Source organism: Amphibalanus amphitrite, unplaced genomic scaffold, assembly GCF_019059575.1.
Source record: "Amphibalanus amphitrite isolate SeventyFive unplaced genomic scaffold, NRLGWU_Aamphi_draft 001208F_arrow, whole genome shotgun sequence".
NCBI classification, from domain to species: Eukaryota; Metazoa; Arthropoda; class Thecostraca; order Balanomorpha; family Balanidae; genus Amphibalanus; species Amphibalanus amphitrite.
The window spans coordinates 52928-73544 of record NW_024882702.1 but is presented as its reverse complement, the minus strand read 5'-3'; the positions used below and the strand labels follow the sequence as shown (position 1 = coordinate 73544).

Here is a 20617-nt window from a genome sequence, read left to right as displayed (position 1 = left end):
CAGCGGGGGCCGCCCTCCGCTATCACGCGCCGCCGGGACGCCCATTCATCGCAGCACAACACGGCTGTGATGACGGTCATCCCCGCGTCGTATTTTGTGTCACACCGAGTCGCATAAAGCGTAACTTGGCAGCGGACGGCCCCGCGCTTCCGCCAGCGCATCTGTTTACGGCGTTACTGCCGGGTGGTCGGCACGACTCAACAAATTCACAATGTCCGTCCGCAAACAGGGACGACGTCGAGCTTCCGTCGCACTGTCGAGCGCGACGCTGGACGACGCGCTCGCAGTTTTCTAGCAGTTTCCGCAGAGGGTCGTTTTCGCCGGCGTGCCCGGCCGTTTCGGAGGGCAGGGACAGGAAGGGAAGGGAGAGGAGGAGTGGAAGAGAGCTGCGTTCTCAGCACCGCTCGATCGGAGCTGGCACCCCGCCTTGTAACGGCCGTTCGCAGCCATCCAGTCCTCGGCGGATGGACGGAACGCCCAACGCAGAGAGGTCTAGACCTTAAATCCCAACCCCACTGAACGGCCGGCCACCCCAAACACCCACCCTAACGCACCTACTTGTAGCACATACTTGTGGGAAGGTGGCACCTTTGCTTTAAAATGTTTCGCACAGATTAATGAATTGTGGGTAGTGAGAACATTTTACTATCGAACGACACATGTGACCGGCAGATCATGGACAGAAAAGTGCCATATGCTTTATGCTATCTACAGTACATATGCATTATGCCAACATACCCACTCATATCTACACGCCAACCCCCATTCGCAAAAGCAACGATTCCATTCCCGTAGTCTTTCTCCTTTGCAGTTTGCACCCACGCCATCCGTTCTCGGCACCCCCGCTCGGGCTCACACACCGGTAGCCGTCGCCAGTTGGCTCACATGATACATAGTGCCCATTTGTGGCTGATTCGTGACGCCGCATGTCATCATCCGTCTTGATTTTACTCAGTAATGAGCGGCTCTGGCAGCACGTGTGCACGTCCGCGGCAAATTTGTGCCGTCTCCGGTGACTACCAGCCTCCAGACGGGCTCGAATCCTCCCCGGCCGGTACTCCCAACGAGACTGACCTTTACGGGGTGAGCCGGAGGTCTGAGCTGCGCTGATTGACACAAAGAGGTTCACAGAGAGCGAGACAAAAAGACAGACAGGAGATGGAATACGCGCGATGGTATGTTTGCGCAGGAGTTTTGAATCGTACTGGTTATGATATTACCAGGAACGATTGTATGGGAAGAAGCGACCGCACGCGGCCAGTGGCTAGAGGTTGTCAGCAACTGAAGAAAGTTTGTTGAGCCAAACTTTCAAACCGCACCAATGCAGTGCATTTAACAACGGCAGTTGTAAATTAACGACCATGAGCGTTGAGTACATAGAATGCCGGATGCAGCTCTGCCAAAATGAAACAGACATAATTGGCAAACTGTTGCCGGTCAGCTGCATATATTGACAAACGAAAAATGCTAACCTTCGCACTTGACAACACAACACTGCAACACAAGTCCACCATTGTCTGAGAGAAACAGGCACTGAAAGACGAGTCCATATCGTCTGTGTGCCTCTGTTTGTTTGTGAGTGAAGCGTTGCCATGAGTCGTTACACTTACATCTAGTCAGCGCAAGTTTTGGTACACTAACACCAAAGGGTCTTTCACCTCATTGCTGATCACAGTTTTGACGTAATGCGCACTGTGCAGTAGCCCTGGCTGCTGATGTGAAGATACGGATCAACACGACTGTCTGGCGCTGTGCTATTTAAACTAGACAGTGCCCGCAGATTCCCTTATCCCCCACCGTCACAGCCAAATTCTGGAGAGCGCATGGATCGGATTAACCAAAAAGGACCGGTAGGTGGTAGGTATCTATCCATCACACTCCTACACAACACATTGGTCTCACTGTTCACGGTCCAGTTCACTTGGGTCGCAGTCACCATGGCCAAAAAGTTGTCAATGTTAACACCCGGGTGTCACTAGTGGCTCATGGACGAGCCTCACTCCTTTCCCTGTCCAAGAAACACCCCTCAAGGTTTGTGTGTGACAGCTGGACTATCTCCTGTGACACGCACATACCAGTGTCACCACTGAGAGCGCACCCCGAGTGTCACCACTGAGGGCGCACATGTGACTGGAGGCGTTGTCACTCCTGGCTGGTGGCCGGCGACTGCTGGGCCCGCAGCGCGCGAGACACCTTGCCCAGTCGCTCGGTGAACCTCTGCCGCATCTGGCCGTGCGTCGTCAGCACCTGTGTGATACAGAGCGGGACATGAAGAGCTGGGAAGGAGAGAGGGAGGAAAGTGGAGGGAGAGGGAGATAGGGGAAGGAGAGGAATATGGAGGAAGGAGAGAGGAAGAGACAGGGAAAAGGAGAGGAAGAGAGAGAGAGAGAGAGAGAGAGAGAGAGAGAGAGAGAGAGAGAGAGAGAGAGAGAGAGAGAGAGAGAGAGAGAGAGAGAGAGAGAGAGAGAGAGAGAGAGAGAGAGAGAAGACGGAGACAAACACATGCCAGGTACGATAAAACCCATCCAATAGCGCACTAGAAAAAACCATAGATACTTTTCTCGAGCTCTGCTCTCATTATGGCTATCCCTCATCCTCTTTATGCTCTCCGGACGATCCGGAATCCGCCAATACGCGCCCGGAAACTCTGTCCCCACTCCTTGTCCGGGAGCCATTATTCAAATGACGCGCCGTCGATGGCAATTCCGTTCATGTCGCGTCCTTTTTCTCCTGCCGTCAGCACGGCGCCGGAATAAATTTGCCGCTCTTGAGGAGCGTCGATAGAAGGCGAGAGCAGCGCCTCGGTGTCCCATCGTCCGCAGTTTTCTGATGACGGTGATGTCGGGAACAGAAACTACGACATCGACGGGCCAGGTCGAGAGCGGTGGATTCCGGAATGGGCAGTGTGAGAGAACACCAAGGATTAAATATGCAGAATATAGTTGCTGTTTGAAACCTGGGCTTTTATGCTTACGACGAAACGGAGGAGCTGATAAAAATACAAAAAAAAAAAACTGAGCAATATTCTACCACAGCATCACGCCCTGCATCACTCGACTAGGTATGTATAAAATCGGAAAGCTGGCAACCGTTCATTCATTCGCAGTATCCTACAGGCTACAACCGCATTGGTTTCAATCCAAGCCGACGGGCCGATCCAGACAGGGTTGGGCGATAACCTCGCGATAATTTCGAGCGTTGTGAGAGGGACCCTTTCGAAGTTATCGAAATGTAAAATTTTCCTTGCAAAGAAGGAAACCTTAAACAACCTTAACATTTGCTTGTGCACAGCACAAGCACTTGTTCGCTTGATTGTGCAAGTGCACAACAGAAATAAGGACATAAAATCGAAGTTGACTTAGTTTAATTGAGAACTCTGAGAATCTTTTTGGGAGGAGTACGCCCTCCGCAGCGTCCCAACTCTTCGTTCTAAGCAACTCTTCGCCCGCTCTCTGGATTTGCCAATGTTCAAAGTTTCAAACCAATGGGTAAGAGGGTGCAATTTTCATGACCTGTGCCCGGAATAAATTTAATCTATTTCATACATTAGACAAGCTCCGTGTTCCTCTTCTTCAGTTTATCATACCAGTCCCACAGCCGAACATGTTTCTTTAAACGAGAGCCTACTGCCTGCAGTACCTAATCCCATTCCTGTATTGAGGCGATGTCGGGTTCATTCCATTTTCAGTACTGGTAGGAAGTCGTACCTAAACACATCTTAATTGGTCTTCCGCGGTTATTCCGCCATGAAGAAAGAAGAAAGAATTACAAAGACTAATTAAAGAAGTTCCCGTAATAGCCCAGCCACGGTGGAGAGGTCAAACCATTCCAACTTCTGGGTAAGCGTAGGCCGAGCGGACAGTCTCGGTTAGCTGAATATGAAGAGATTTAACTCGACAGCGCTGGATAACTTAATTAGCTGAGGCGTTGGCTCAGTCGACCTCAATCATCGAATTCGACTGAGGAATTGGAATTACCGGAACAGGCAAACTCAGAGCGCGTGGAACAGAGGTCATAGCTGCAGGGATGTGACGCAATAATTGGGCGAATGTGGAATATAAATTCGTGAGTGTGTTAAATTATCAAATAAAATTTCATTTTGATAATATAGGATAAACATCACGTATAAGGCCAATTCACAGCAATTTGAATTCGATTCATGCCTGCCATAACTTTGGTTCGAATAATCCATCATACCTATTGCGCAATTTTCCCTGGTCAAATTACACCAGGAAAGGTTCATAAAGCAGTTCAACAAATACACCCAACAAAATAATTTGCAGCATCTCGTGCTTTGTTCCTTCATCCTCACTATCTAAACTTCCCTCGATAAACTTACCTCTCCCCACCCTACACCGCGTCGTGCCTTCATCACCTCCAAACCCTCTGACGAAGCCGTCGACGGTCGACGCCCCGCTCACTAATGAAGACGACGCGACAACGACCATCATCGGCGCTGCGATCGGCCCGAATTGCAGCTCGCCGCGCGCCCGGCGAGATCAGGTGTCACCGACGCCCATCAGCGGCGCCCACGCCCTCGACAGGCGCCCACCGGACGCGCGAGAGAGGCGGGGAGAGGCCAGCGTGCGCCCGCACACCGGTGCCAAAGTACGCCATACGGGCGTTCGTCTGGGCCGGGCGCGGCGTGACTTTATTAAATAAATTTGCGGCCGATATTGTTTCATTTTAAACACTGTCACGGCGCTGGTATTGACGCGCCGTGCCGTTCGTCGCCGCCGACCCAATCAGGCGCCGCGGTGACGGACACGACGAGACCGGGACACTGACGGCGCGGTGCTGACAAGCGGCGCTGTGGTAGAGAAATGAAGAAGAAACGACGGTGGTGACACCGGGGAGCGACGAGACAACGGCGTTTGGAGCAGCACACCCCTCGGCCTTTATCACACCGCAGTTCTAACGGAGGAGACAACACTGAACCGTCGGCAAGGCACCATACAGACTAGGACTACATTTTCTCTCTCACACACTTAGCGCACCAGAGTTGGAAAGCTCTACACTAGAAAGACTACACGACACCTATCCAGCCTGTCACACCAGAGGTGGAGCATGCTGGCTAGACCTGGCACAGCGCAGTGCAGCGGCGGCATGCCATCTGTCTGGTCGAGCGCGACTCCCAGACGGGTCAGCATTGACCGGCGCCGGGGCCGTCGAGGTATTTGGCCGGCCGCCGGCGCCGCCGGGGAGTCGAGCCTTATTGGGCGCCGGTCAGTCCCCGGAGGCAGGCCGATAAACGTCCCGACCGACCGACCGGGGACAGGCGGTGTGGCGGTGGGACAGCGACGGGACGGGGGGGATGGGACACAGGGGTGGATTTTTATATTAAGTTGGGGTTGCACGTGCAACCCCAACTTTGAATTGTGCAACCCCAACATCGGTTTGTGCAACCCCAACTTTACAACTGAAATAAATCGGTGGGCGACTCGAATGGTGCCGCCCCCATAGCCCTGAGTCATCACAAAACTCTATGCCACCCGTTGACTTGGCACCATCTTTCAAAAGAGCCCTACCCATCATGTAGGCAATAGTCACCCCTCAACTATCTAGTGTAGTTGCCGCCTCCTCAGACCTCAAATAGGTGCCGCCCCCTCGAATGTAAGTGCCGCCCCTCGAATGTAGGTGCCGCCCCCTCGAATGTAGGTGCCGCCCCTTCAAATGTAAGTGCCGCCCTCTCGAATGTAGGCGCCGCCCATTAAATGTAGGCGCCATCCCCTCGCATGTAGGTGCCACCCCCTCGAATGTTGGTGCCACCCCCTCGAATGTACCTAAATGCCGCCCCTCGAATGTAGGTGCCGCCCCCTCGAATGCAGGTGCCGCCCCCCTCAAATGTTAGTGCCGCCCCCTCGAATGTAGATGCCGGCCCTCTTCGAATGTTGGTGCCGCCCCCTCAAATGTACCTAAATGCCGCCCCTCGAATGTAGGTGCCGCCCCCTCGAATGTAAGTGCCGCCCCTAAAATGTTAGTGCCGCCCCCTCGAATGTAGGTGCCGGCCCTCCTCGAATGCAGGTGCCGCCCCCTCGAATGTAGATGCCGGCCCTCCTCGAATGTAGGTGCCGCCCCCTCAAATGTTAGTGCCGCCTCCTCGAATGTAGATGCCGGCCATCCTCGAATGTAGATGCCGGCCCTCCTCGAATGTAGGTGCCGCCCCCTCAAATGTTAGTGCCGCCCCCTCGAATGTAGATGCCGGCCCTCCTCGAATGTAGGTGCCGCCCCCTCAAATGTTAGTGCCGCCCTTCTAATGTAGGTACTACCCTCCTCTCAAGAGCTTGAGCTGTCACAAGGCCGTATAGAGCTGTCGGACATGCAAAAATGACCAGTTAAAAAAAAATCGAGGATTTCGATTCCTGGTGCGCCGCTCACCGCTCAGTGGGGGGGTGGGGTGGGGGTGGTGCCCAGTGGAGGTCGCAGGGGGGCATCAGGGCCATGGCCCCCCAAAGACGAATCAGGGGCCATCATATAATTTGCCCCCTTAAACCACCGATGGGCCCCGATGGGCGTAGGGGCCCTGGCTCTTACCCGATTGTCACGAGGCTCAAGAAACCAACGCCAGGTATTATGTAACAGCCTCCATACCGGTCTTTGAGTATCCTTGACTTCTGAGGGCGCTTCAGTGGCCTTCAAGGGCCCACCTTGACCGATGAGGGCCCACATCGACCGATGAGGGCCCACGCCCCACATCGACCTCTCAGGGCCCTCCACTGGCCCTTGAGGGCCCTAAAGCGGCATCAGGAGTCCCCCAACCGGCCTTTGAGGGCCCCACACTGATCTCTTGATGGCCTCATTTCTGTCTCTGGGGTTCAGGACTGGCCTTTGGGTGCCGGTCACTAAGAGCCCGCATCGACCTCTGAGGGCCTCAAACTGGCCTTCGAGGGCCCTGTACTGGTCTCGAGGGCTCCCAAACTGGTTTCTGGGGGTCCACGCCTCTAATGGCCTCATTTCTTTTTCTGGGGGCCCAAGACTGGCCTTTGGGTGTCCCCGAGGGCCCGTACTGACTTCTGAAGGCCCGATGCCGGTCTCTAAGGGTCCACATCGGCCTCTGAGGGCCCTATGCTGACCTCTGGGGTCCAACACCGACCCATGCTGGTCTTTTAGGGCCCCACACTGAACTCTGAGGGCTCCACGCTGGCCTTTAAGATACCACACCGGCATGTGAGGGCCCACGTCGGCCTCTGATGGTTCCAAACTGCCCTTTGAAGGCTCTGTACTGGTCTCTGAGGGCCTCACACTGCCGTTACGGACCCACGCTGGTCTTTTGAGGGTCCAAACTGGTCTCTGACGGCCCAAACTGGCCTCCTAGGGCCCCACACCGTGGCTTCGGATGGCCCAATTTCTGTCTCTGGCGGACAAAGACTAACCCTTGGGCATTTCTGAGGGCCCGTACTGGCTTCTGAAGGCCCGATGCCGGTCTCTTAGGACCAACATTGGCCTCTGAGGGCCCATCCTGGCTTTTGAGGACGCTCTGTCCGGCCTTTTAGGGCCCCATACTGGCCTCTGAGGGCTCCACGTTGGCCTGTAGAAATCAAACTGGCCGCTGAGGACCCACGTCGGCCTCTAATGGTTCTAAACTGACCTTTGAAGGCCCTGTACTGGTCTCAGAGCCCAGAGGGCCCTAAACTGGCTTCTAAGGGTCCCAAACTGGCCTCTGAGGGCCCCAAACCGGCCTCTAAATGTCTCACACCGGCTGCTGATAACCCTATTTCTGTCACTGACACCCAAGGCTGGCCCTTGTCCCTTGGGTGCCTCTGAGGGCCCGCACTGGCTTCTGAAGGCTCTATGCCGGCCTCTGAGGACCCATGACGGTCTTTAGGGGCCCTGTGGTAGTGTGCTCCTCGATTGTCTCCCTGGAGCCGCCTCTGCGATGACTTGCCCGCCGGCGCATGGGCCGACGGCTGGGGTCAGCGGGCGCGGTTGAAATGTGGACCAGTCTTGTTCGAGACACAATGCAAGCGGGAGCCCTACTGTCGCTTATAACAGGCCCCACACTGGACTCTGAGGGCCCCAAACTGGCCTCAATGGGCCCCAGCCGGTCTTTGGGGTCTCTACACCGCCACTGATGGCCCTATTATGGTCTCTGGGGTGCCAGGTTAGTCTGGTCCCTGAGGGCCCACATCGGTCTCTGAGCCTGGGGGCCCCATACAGGCCTTTGAGGGCCAATACTGGCCTTTGAGGGCCCTACACCGACCTCTGAGGGCCCCGAATCGGGCTCCTCTGAGGGACCCACACTAGCCTCTGATGAACCCACTCCGGTCGCTGGGGGCTCAAGATTGAACTTTGGGTGCCTCGCACTGGGCTCTGAGGGCCCACATTGACCTCCGAGAGGTCCACACTGGCTTGTAAGGGATCATATTGGGCTGGCCTCTGATGACCAACTGGTTCTGGAGGGCCAGTACTGGCCAGTGGCCACTCAGGGTCCCAAACCGGCTTTTGAGGGCCATAACCGGCATCTGATGGACCGAACCGGACCCTGGTGGCCCAAAACAGGCCTCAGAGGGCCCCGCACCAGACTCCCATCTTTAGTCTCTGGGGTCCAAGGAAGAACTTTTGGCTTTTCATGCCGTCCTCCAAGGTTCCCTGTCAGTCTCTGTTGGTCCCCATGTCGGAATTTCGGAATTTGAGGGCCGTTATCTCGTCGCAGCGGGCCGGCATTAACCCGGCAATTGCTGGGGTATTTCGCCACCCACCGTTTGCTGGGGGGGGGGGGGCGTTAAACGCCCCCAGCCGATAACTCGAGAACCAATGGGCGCAGCGAAACGCACGAGGCGGCAAACGAAAGAACGCGACGAGACGTTTCAGATGAGTACTTTAAAGTTGAATTTTGAGGTCACAGGTCAGGTCAAGGTCAGGTCAAACACCTGAAATCGGGCTTTCAGTAGCGTGGACTTCAGGACTTCGCAATGGGCGCCTCTCGTCATAAACTCTGTCAAAACGGTGCACAATCCACCATATAAGGCCTACAAGAGTGTCAGCTCTATGCAGGGGTCAGTCAAGCATAGGTCAGGGTCAAGGTCAGGTCAACCGGGCAGGCACATATCCCCGAAAATAAAAACTGATATTCGCAGCCTGTGACACATGTTTTATGGGTAATTTGGGGCGTAGAACACGATGGTGACATTCATTTTATCATATGTGTACGTGTTTGCCTAAAAAAGCTCAATTTAAGAAATGCATGTATCATGGTCGTGAAGTATGTCACGAAAAAATTGCCAAGATTCAGTTCAAGATTTTGGAAAATGCGGAACGATAATCAATAATCGAAGATAGCCATTTGGTTGTTCATGGTATTGGCAGTCTAATGGCGTTTACGTCATGTCTGTGTGTCTATTTTGTGATTTTATATGATTTTTTGAACATATGCCGTTTTTGGTCGAAAACTCAGAAACCATGACGTCACTAAAATCTCGATATCTCAAAAATTTTCCAAACGATTTTTTTTGAAACTTTGTTACAATAAACTTCAATCAATTCCCTACAGGTACCCAAAATTTGGCGCCCCTGCGGCGCGCCGTTTTTATGCTATGGCCCGGCGAAAAAAGTGGGGGCGTTTAACGCCCCCCCCCCCCCCCAGCAACTCGCGGGTTAAGGTCTATTGCCATATCGGGGTCACATCGGTTTCTGAGGGGCGAGGGCCCATGTCTGCTGCCAAGGGTCCCTGGTCTCTGATAGTTCCATTTAGGTCTTTGAGAGCCCGGGCCTGCCCATCATAGGCGCCTCATGTTATCTTCTTATTCTCTGCCGATCTCGGAAGGCCCCTGTCGATCTGTTTGGCCCTTGCAGGTTTTTAAGGGTCGCTGCTAGTCTCTGAGAGCCCCATGTCGTTAGTTGTGTCTATTTTGGGTCGCATTGGCACCACACATGTCTCTTAGGGCCCATACCAGTCAAGGGGTCCCACATTGACCTCTCAAGGACCAACGCTGGCCTCAAGGGCTCACACCACCTCAGAGGTTCCGAACTGGCCTTTGACGACCCCGCACTGGCCTTTGATGACCCTGGGCCCGCACTGGCCTCTGATGGCTCAGGCAGGTCTCGTAAGACCCACGCTGGAGTTCAAAGACCCATACTACTGTGCGAGGTCTCACCCGGTTTATGAGGGTCAATCTCAATACTGGCCTTGAATGATCTTACGCCGGGCTTATGTAAGGGTCTCATACTGGTTTCAGAAGTTTTCCGCTACTTACGAAAAACTTCAGGGGGAGGGGGCTGATATTCGCCCCCCCCCTCCGCGGTACGCGGGTTAAGCTAACACACCGCCCCCCCCCCCCCCAGCGAGGGTCTACAGGGGCCCCTTTGCCAATTCGCCCCCCCCCCCAACGCCAAGTTTACGACCGTACCTGGTGGCGCCCACTTCCGGACTATTGCGCCCCTCGGAACCGCTTTGGGCGCCCTTTCAGGGCTGTGCAACCCCAATAAAAAACAAAAAAATCCACCCCTGATGGGACAGTGAGATGGGAGTAGGACAGAGAGTTGGGACAGTTTTACTGCCAAATGTTAAAAGCTTCCATTTTTCTTTTAGTAGCTTATTCCAGATACAAGCAATCAGTAATATAAGTTTCGCTCCTTAAATGCAAAGCTCCTGATGCGAAACAATTATGTACGAATAACATGAAATTGGTTATTGAAAGGTATTGACACCAATTCACAAAAAGCGTGTCCTACCACACATCAGACAGTAATAAAAAAGCTACATAGCCACGCTCTGTGCTGCCTCCTGTCCTGTAGTGCCGTCGCCCCGTTCCATCAGGATCCAGTCCAGTCCCGTCCCGGGTCCCGCCGGGTCCCCGCCCGGTCTGACCCGCACGCCAATCGCCAATAGCGGCGATGGATGCGGTGCGGCCATGGCCGCCGCCGGCCCGTCGCCCCATTACCCTCAGCGTCGTCCATCTTTGTCTATGATCATTTTCGCGTTAGCCGGCCATTACGGGCATGAAGGCAACTAGCGGCCGGGGCATCTGATACATTTCGATACGGCGCTGTCACGTGATGGAACACATTTCGATATGGCCGTGTCACGTGATGGAACCCGAGGGATGTGTATCGGGTAATGCGATGGCGTGTTTAGTGGGGGCTCACGTAGGTGGCAGTGGAAAATAGTACGGGCGACCTTTCATTCGATGCTGTTTGTAACGTTGACATTTAATGGTACTTGAAGAGGTCAATGGGTTACGATAATGCGATTTACTCTGAATTTCCTTTCCCTTTCAAGTGCAGATTCTTATATGGTCTTGGTATGTCAAGAGGCATTGCAAGCATGCCTCACCAAGTGAGACAAGGAAGACTGCCAGGATAAAATACAAAAAAGTCCGGAAAAGAATCTGAGTTAGCCCAAAAACAATGCAACAATGTTCTGGTCCGCCCGATCAATCTGAGGCACATTTTTCGACTGTGACATCAAGTCAACAAGCCATTCTTTTCAATCGTGAATCACCCTTGCAGAGTCCGGTTTGCCCAAGTCCACACATTTATTTGGGTTCTCGGGCTAGTTCCGGGCCTATCAATCGGCACAAAGAGTTAAACTTCAGGCTTTTTCAGCCCAAATGTTGTCTTGATTAATAACACTCTTGGCAAAGCCAAAGGATGTTTCAATGGGGAGCATGGCTGTGCTTGCGGTGGAGACACCCCACGCCATTGCACCACCTCATACAACGCAGCCCAGCAAGCCTCCATACCCGGTCACCTATGTTGAACAAAGGCTCGCCGTCGGGCTCGGTGGGACGACCACAGACCACACAGGGCCTGGACGGCCCCCCGCGGCGGCGGCTGGGCACGAGCCGGTCATCCGTGCACGACGACCGCCCCGGAGCTGGTCACGAGCAGCGGACGGCACAGGAAGCGCGGACAGAGGAGGGTCGCGCGGCGAGACAGCGAAACAAATTAACTGTGTCTGAGGATGGAGAGGTGTCTGGAAATGATGCTTCGAGGTCAGGAAATAGTTGATGAAACAGATTCTTTTTCACAGTTCCAACAGGTAGCTTTGTTACGGAGCGAGCGAAGCGAGCGTAGTCTTTACTTAGATTAACGGAAATTTCTGAGTATGAGCGGCCGGCCGGCCGGCCGGCCGTGGTCACGCTTTTGCGAGGCTTATATCTCAGCAACCACTTGACCGATTTACATGCGGTAATTTTTGTAGGGTAGCTTCATTCCTTCTACCAAGTATTGCACTATTCCCGATGCATGTGTGTGACCCCTTATGCACGTGCCACGTGCAAAACGAAGAGGTGTCACTTTTGTAATTGTTGCAATATCTCGGTAACTACTGGGCCGATTGCGCTGAGAGTTGGCATGTAGGTAGGCACCCACTAGGCAATGCATATCCATGTGCCACAGTTGGGGTGCTGCTGCACGTGCGCACGTGCAGGGGTCGTTTCCAGATCTCGAGAACGGCTGGACCGATTGCGCTCAAATTTGGTACACGGTTACGGAGCAGTTAGTAGGGTGCCGTGCACAAGTCAGTTGGGACCCATTTTGCACGTGCGCACGTGCAGGGTGCCGCTTCCAGATCTCGAGAACGGCTGGGCCGATTGTGCTCAAATTTGGCACATCGCTAGAGACCGGTTAGTAAGGTGCCGTGCACAAGTCAGTTGGAGGTACCCCCTCGCAATTTCGCACGTGCAAGGCCCACCCTCTCGCTCGCTCCGTTAGTCGCCACAAAAGGCGTTATACTGGTGATACAGGTGCATCATTTTGATTAGCGGGCTATACAATTTGTCCTGAATTGCATCGTCTCGTCCGAAAAAAAGCATCGAGCCTTCTCAAACACCTCCCGTGATTTAGCTACCCCCACTCCCCATCTCCCCCTCAGCCGGCAGAGCGACCGGCTCCGCTCATCCCCTACCCATCCAATGACGCGGAGATCAGCCAGCACCGATAGAGTCCTAGGATCAAAGCTCCGGGACCGCCGCAGCTCGCTCGCTGCGCGTGCCGGACGGCTCAGTCTGTCACTGCGCCGGCCTGTGCGTGTGATGGGTCGGTGATGTCTCTTCGCTATCTGGCCCACTCCATGCAGCGAAAGATGGGATGCGGTGTCACGACGGCGCGGCTCACACCTATCATTGCATTATTGAGCGATACTATAGAAATAGCCGCATAACGTACTTGTTCGCTTGTTTGGTTTGGTTAGGGATTGAGCAAGGAGCATCGGGAACAATAGCGATATCGGAATTGGTGTTTCAAGAAGTCGAGAGCGAAAGGTTGATGACAAACATAAGCACATGTTACGTGAAGCTTGACGTGAAGTATTGCAGATAGCCAACCAACGGACGTAGTTCTGCACTACCAAGTGCCCAGCCTCTTGGCCGGCTCCTCCCCGGTATCATCACCGCGCTCTCCGCCCCGCCGCGCCGCCTCCGCCATAAACCGAGCACGGCGGGTCAGTCTACCAGCCAGGGGGCGGCATAAAGTCAGCGGGGCGCTGCCGACCACCCGGCCGGCGCCACCGCCCGGCGTTTGAGGCCATTCAACGGCTCTCTATAGTCGCCCGCTGTGCACCACGGCTGAAGTGCCGACCGCCACGCCTGTGTCACCCACAGTCTAAAAGGATTACAGGCTAGTGCAGCCCCGCTATCAAGTCTGCAATACGTGAACATTGCCAGACTGAGCAAAGTGAGCGTCTGTTCGAAAGGTAACGCGCTAGTAAAAGACGCTTGCTGAAAAGGCTATACACAATGTGAGGTTCTGCAGGGATGTAATGAGCGTTTTACACCTTTTTACACCGCCACCCATGAACAGATGAGCCCCAGGAGTTCCCTCGCTCTATCGATGCACAAAACCTAAATGTTGCACCAGAAAACAAGGTACCTACACATTAAAGTTTTAACTTTGACTCGCTAATTGCGTATACCTTTTAGTGAGACGAGCTTAGATCTTTCTGCTCTTTCAAACAGCTTGATTTCCAGAAAAAAATGTTGGTATTGCCTAAGTTAAACAATTTTACGCAGAACTGATGTCATAAGAGGAATGTTTATGATAACCGAGGGATATCAGTGGTCAATGGCCATATTATCGAGCTATGTAACTCAATATGCGCGGTCAAATACAGAAGAGCTTAATAAACCATATCACCAGGAAGACATCGAGTCATATAGAGCGCATTGAAGTACCGACACAAGTACTGAAGGACTGTTGCATCATCCAAGCATCAATGCACTGCAGCCTTTCGTCAGTACGATTGTCGCGCCTTGACAACCAGATACATTCAGTTGTTAAGATACCAGCTGAATCGGACAGAATATGACATATAATGCTCTATTGGCATAACGATAGCTGACGAAGTGTGCTCTACACGTCATTGACCGGAGGACAAATATTCAACTGCAAAGAATAACGATATTTGGAGACTAAATTTATTGATCGAAAAAGAAGGCGTAACCAGCTACACTACACCAACACTTCTTTCGAGCGAATTTGTCCCCTCGTCTTCCCCTATGGCCTTTTCCGCACCGCTCCAGACGCCTTATTTTCATGTGGCCTGTCAGCCCTCCCCTTTCCAGCCTGCGGCGGAAACGGTGACAGCATGGAAAGTGAGCGGGCAAATCACACCCGGCCATCCCCGCTGGCAGGTTATTTCCAGACGCCGCCCTTCAGCGGTGCCGTGGAGAGGGACGGAGGACGATTCAGGCGGACAGACAAAGAGAGAAGGCGGTACTTACATACACCGACCGCCGGGCAGACAGGCAGGGTGTAAGTACATTTAGCTGACGGGACAAGATGGGAATATGCTAGGGAAGCTCCGACAGTGTCTAGACCAAATGTCTAGACAAAATCGATTGTGTCTCTGATCGGCATCACTTGATGCAATGTGGCATTTGCATGAAATGCTGGGCTTTTGTGATGTGAAACTGCAAATATTTTGAAACCGTAAACTCCTTTGGTAAAGACAACCCCAACCGAAACCATCCAGTCCTGCTGCATCACGCAATAGGTAGGCATGGAGTCGATGATGCACCCATTCCCGGAAGTTGAGCCCTGCGGCCGGAGCCTTGGTCCGGGAAGAATCCACTTGAGGCATTGGTGCCCGTCCATTGTCACCTGCTCGGGAACGTACCGTCACCGAATTGCGTTCCGGCCGATCCCTCTGTCAATCTCATCCCCAACCGGCCAACAGCGCCCGACCAACCCACGACATACTGGTTCCAGCCTTCTCTGCCGAGTTTTCCCATCGCCTCTGCGCGACACCAACCCTTCCAGTCACCCGTCTGCAGCCAGTTTAATGACGTTCACCGCTGAATCGCTGTCTAGACCGACGTTGACGGCGGCGGCGGTGGTGGCAGCGGATGTTCCGTCGCCACCGATAGGACCGCCGCCGACCGACGGGTAACCGTCGTTGACGATGAGCGGTCGTTCCTCTGCGGAGGGTGGGGTAGCACCCGGGCTTTGTTGCCGAGGAGGGGCTGGCTGGTTGGCTGAGAGCCGCCTACCCCGCCTGAGATGAATAGGCGAACCCGTTGGCGAAAATAAATGAAGGATCAACGGGAAGACAGGGCCAGGGCCGACCAGTCGAGAAATGCGCTCAGTTGTTTTAGTCGTTTGTCTGTGAACGACGAGGCGAGCGAACAACGGGCGACCTACCAGCCTCAGAACGAATATCGCATTGGATCACGGCATTTCCACCTGTTTGTAGGCGGCTGCTGGGAGAAGCGTGTCTCTCTCCCGTATTTCAACCGGGAAGATGAGTGTGTTTTATCCGCGGGGAAGTTATGCTACAGGTGAATAGTGTGTCGGTCATAATGCATCGTTTGCGTAGCGTGACTGAGGAAGATAACGGGCTGAAGTTCAGCCATCTGATTTCACATTAGTTCACCCGATAATGACATCCTTTCAATGATTGACACTAATAGAGAGCTGTGATATTGCCAGTAGAATCCAGAATGGGACACCTGTTATGACCATCATTAACTCGTGGATTCATCGTTTCTGCTACTTATTTTTCAATACAACGGCATGATTGCCCAGTGGAAAACAGTTTGTCTCGTTAGGTATAAAAAAAATCCAGTTTCAGCGGTATTAAAGTTGAGCCTACCTGCATTTGACGTCACTTGTTTTATACGCCTGCACGATAAAAATTCGGGTCCGTAGAGATGGACGATCCCAGGTGATCGTCCTTTACATCCCATCACCCTCTCCTCCGTCACAGCCCCACCACCCCCCGCCGTTCCGGCCACCCACCTGTTTGGAGCGGCGCAGCATGTGCTGCAGCTCGGCCTGGAGGTCGTTCTCCGTCTCAGCCAGGTCGCGCACCGCCGTCTCCATCGCCTCGCTGTACTCGGAGAACTGGCGAGAGATGTCTGTAACACACGGAGTCGTGTGGCAATGGGTGTGAGTATTTATCTGTGGTGCATACTCGGAGAACTGGCGAGAGATGTCAGTAACACACGGGGGAGTAGTGTGACAATAGGTGTGAGTACTTACTTATGCTGTGGTGCATACTCGGAGAACTGGCGAGAGATGTCAGTAACACACGGGGGAGTAGTGTGACAATAGGTGTGAGTACTTATGCTGTGGTGCATACTCTCGGAGAACTGGCGCGAGATGTCTGCTACACACGGGAGAGTAGTGTAACAAGGGGTGCGAGTGCTTAAGATGTGGTGCAGCGTGTGGGGAGGTGGGGAGGGATCGAGAGGATGGGCGGGCGGGGAGGGCGATAGAAGTGGGACAACATCCTGTGGTTTACTCTATCGGAACCAGTGCCTGTTTTTACTTTGGTTGGGCACAAAAGAGAGAAAACACATTGCGGGGTTAGCATATTACAATATGATATTTAGCACAAAAGGCAAAGACATCAGTAAGCTAAGTCATGTGTGATATTATTTTTTGAAACGTAGCGGTGTACGTCGCTTCCGCGACCTTTGAGCTAGGCAGTGATGGCGAATCTCACAAGCTGAATAAAAACATGGACCAGCTAATGCATTCCGGTAGCTGAGCGTTCAGAGAATAGAAAAATCCCTGTTCGAATAACCGCCTCCGCGGCTCCGAATTTAGCAACGCGAAACGACACCGCCCAAACTCACATTCCCGATCGTTCGAGCACCCACAACTTCCAATAATTCGATTATCGAAAATAAACCGGGTTCAAATCCCAGTGAGACCACCACACATGACCACAAATGTCAAATTTAGTCGCGGTAAAATAGACTGGGTTAAGACCCAACTGCGCATAACGCTTATGCAAATATCACGAAATGATGTTAAAATAGTCTATAAAGGTCGCACGTAATTGAATAGCTGCGGGCTGGGAGCAGGCCTAAAACGGGGCGGCGTTTTAACCAGGTGGCATGATACAACACACAGTGCACAAGGGCGGTGTTTCACGGCCCCGCGTTACGGTGCGCTACGCGTAGCGGTGTATTGGGTGTCTATGGAAACATCAACAAACTCGGACGCTCGCCACGCTGAAGGGTCGCGGCGAATTTGTCGCATTCGCCGCACCAATATTGTAGGGCACTGTAGCAGCGTGCCGAGAAACACCGTCAAGGACATCTACCAGCAACGAACAAACTAGAGAGTCGTGACAGCTGCTGGAGTTGTAGTTTGCATGACGTCAGGATGGAAATGTTACCTGCTTCCAAGCCGTCGGCAGAAAGCCGCAAAAAGACGATGCTCACTGATGCCACTGTATTGAAAAACGGCATGAGGTGAAGGGTAAGAATGACTCGTGTCATGTCATTACCTTTTATGTATGTCATGTTATTACCTTTGTCTTGTGTTGGCATTCGCTGTGCTGTATTTACCTTGATGTCAGCTGTAGGCGCTCACACAAATCGTCCGCGTCTCACTCTGACTGCACATCGCCCAGCCATCACAGCACACACACATACACGCACCATACCTGACTAATAAAACTTAACCGAGAGGAATCCAGGCGTACGGCTCACTCCCCCACTGCGTCAAAGGTCTCAATCGCTCTGAGTCGGGGCCTGCTCGGCCCGGACGCACCGCCGACCCAGCTGAGGTCACTGAGTAACGTGACCTCGGCGGCAGCCAATCAGGGGCCGAGCGGCGATCGGCCCCGGCGCATGGAGCAAGTTTACAACTCACTATTTGCAGTTGTAACTTTTTGCAGTTGTAAAACATGTCCCAGCAATTGAAAACAAGGAATCACCTAATGGTTAAGAGTAGAGCACAATGTAGGCTCTCGTGCATCTTCTGTTGAGCGAAGCGGAACCGATCAATAACCGACATTGCATCTGGACCCGCAGGGCGCAGGTAGATGGCTGGAGACCTCTCTTGAACTAAGCAGAATATGTTAACAAAGCCAATACCGAAGACGGTCCACTGAATAAACATAAAACTAATGTAACTAGCTTGATATTTTATCCACAAAGTGCATGTTTTGCATTAGCGACGAGGCCAGTGGCAGTCTAAACATAAATGCAATTTCCATTACACATATATCTGCAGTAGATCTCATTCCAGCTTGGTATGCGGACGGTACCACTGTTATAAGCCAATGCATGCCTCAGTTGGTATCGCATTATAAGCATCGATAGGATTCGAATGACATTGACTGCGCCGGCTGTGTTTGAGTATAGGCTACCCTCGACGTCCTGGCAACGCTCTATCATACAGAGGTTTAATAACATTGGGAAATGGGGATATCTAGGCCAATGATATAAATAATGAATAAGAAGGCACCATTTTAAACATCTTTGTTCTTGCGATAGCCTCACATGGTCACAAACACTAATGCGTGGTTCACACCGGATCCGTAATGACGCCGTAACCGTTACGGCCGTAATGAGCTAGACATTTCTCAAGATTCCCCAAGCATTGCGACTTTTCTAGACGAAGTTGAAATGTGGCAACCAGCCGCCGTAAACTGGCAGCGTCCACCGTACTCGTTACGGAACGCAACAGAAGTTGGGAAAATTGAACTTTTCGGCCCGACCGGCCGCCGTAATGACTTTTGTTGACATGTATCTCCAAAACGGTTTGACTGTTTGATGAGCGGTCTTCTTTGGAGAGGGGATGTATCCTTTCTTCATGGAACTGTGCTATCCATACAACTCATGAGTGCCTGTTACAGCGCGTGCCACGTGCGACGTGAGAGGTTCAGAAGAGCTCGTCATTTCATAACTCGGGAACGGCTGAAGCGATACAGCTCAAAATTTGTTTGTTGTTTTGGCTGGGTGCACACTATGTACACATCCGGTGACCTTTGAACGGTTTTGAATTCCTTCAGCGCGTGCGCACGTGCACACCCCTTTTTAATATCTCGGGATCTGTTGGGCCGATAGCGCCCATATTTTGTATGCTAGAGGACACCATGTAAATATGAATATTGCACGGGCTGGCAAAGACATTAATTTGCACGTGCGCACGTGCGTACCCCTTTTTCATATCTGTGGATCGGCTGGGCCGATAGCGCTCATATTTTGTATGCTGAATTACACCATGTTTATAAGCAGATGGCACGGGCTGGCAAAGACATTGATTTGCACGTGCGCACGTGCGTACCCCTTTTCCATATCTGGGGATCCACTGGGCTGATAACATTCATATTAAGTATGGTGAAAAACACTATGTTTTTAAGCATGTTGCACGGGCTGGCAAAGACATTGATTTGCACGTGCGCACGTGCGTACCCCTTTTTCATGTCTGTGGATCAGCTGGGCCGATAGCGCTCATATTTTGTATGCTGAATAACACCATGTTTATAAGCAGTTTGCATGGGTTGGCAAAGACATTGATTTGCACGTGCGCACGTGCGCACCCCTTCTCCATATCTGGGGATCCGCTGGGACGATAACGCTCATATTAAGTATGCCGAATGACACCATGTTGACCTGCAGTTTGTAGTGGTCAGCGAGGGTATTGGCTAGCACGTGCGCACGTGCGCACCCTTTTTCCATAACCGCAGATCGGCTGGGTCGATAGAGCTTATATTAAGTATGCTGAATAACACCATGCATATTAGTAGACCTCACAGGTCAGCGAGCGTATTGGTCTGCACACGTTCGCGTGCTTACCCTTTTTAATGACATGTTCCGATTGCTTGGGATTGCATCTTTGGTAGGTTAAGCCAAGGTATCGCCGAGCAGTTATGGAGCTTCCAAATGTCGACGAGGGCAGCGGTCTGCTCGTGCGCACGTGCGGACCCGTTTACCTTAGCTCGAATCAACCTGCCAATAATTATTATTTCTTGTGAGCATGCCCTCAGCGTGTAACGCTCACGGCTTACTTTGTATCTTGTATGTGGAGTTCTGGGTTCTGAGTTTCATGGAGTTCTGAGCAAAGAACACCAGCCATATTGTCCCTGCTACTTGCTAAATTTGATACATGGACTTGTAGATATTTGCAGACGTTTGAATCCACATTGACTCTTGGTAAGCCAATCGAGCAGAGGGTATACAATACAGATTCTGGCGTCCGTTGGTATTCCCATCACCCACGAATACCAAAGAATGTAAGAAATAAACTGCAGCGTTGACGGGCATAGACATGCCCACTTGTAATGCAAGAAATAATGCAAGAATCTCCGTCCAGTGTTCTGCCCACCGGCGTTTAATTAACAATGATATGACTCGATACAATTGCAGACCGCTATGTCAGAGTGAAATTAACAAATTAAAAGGAAGAGAGTAAAGCAAGTCTACATTCTGGCGCTCTG

At 52.5% G+C, this 20617-nt stretch overlaps 1 protein-coding gene across 1 annotated transcript in view; it reads right to left on the bottom strand.

Moving 5' to 3' along the window:
- Positions 1–1418: 1418 nt before the first annotated feature.
- Positions 1419–20617, bottom strand: part of LOC122371133 — a 50778-nt gene continuing 31579 nt past the window's right edge. Inside the window, exons 4-5 of the mRNA XM_043347248.1 lie at positions 16177–16295; positions 1419–2247 (exon numbers count right to left, since the gene is read on the bottom strand). Of these exons, the coding sequence (XP_043203183.1) occupies positions 2143–2247; positions 16177–16295 (224 nt within the window). The 3' untranslated portion in view covers positions 1419–2142. The remainder of the gene's footprint in view (positions 2248–16176; positions 16296–20617) is intronic.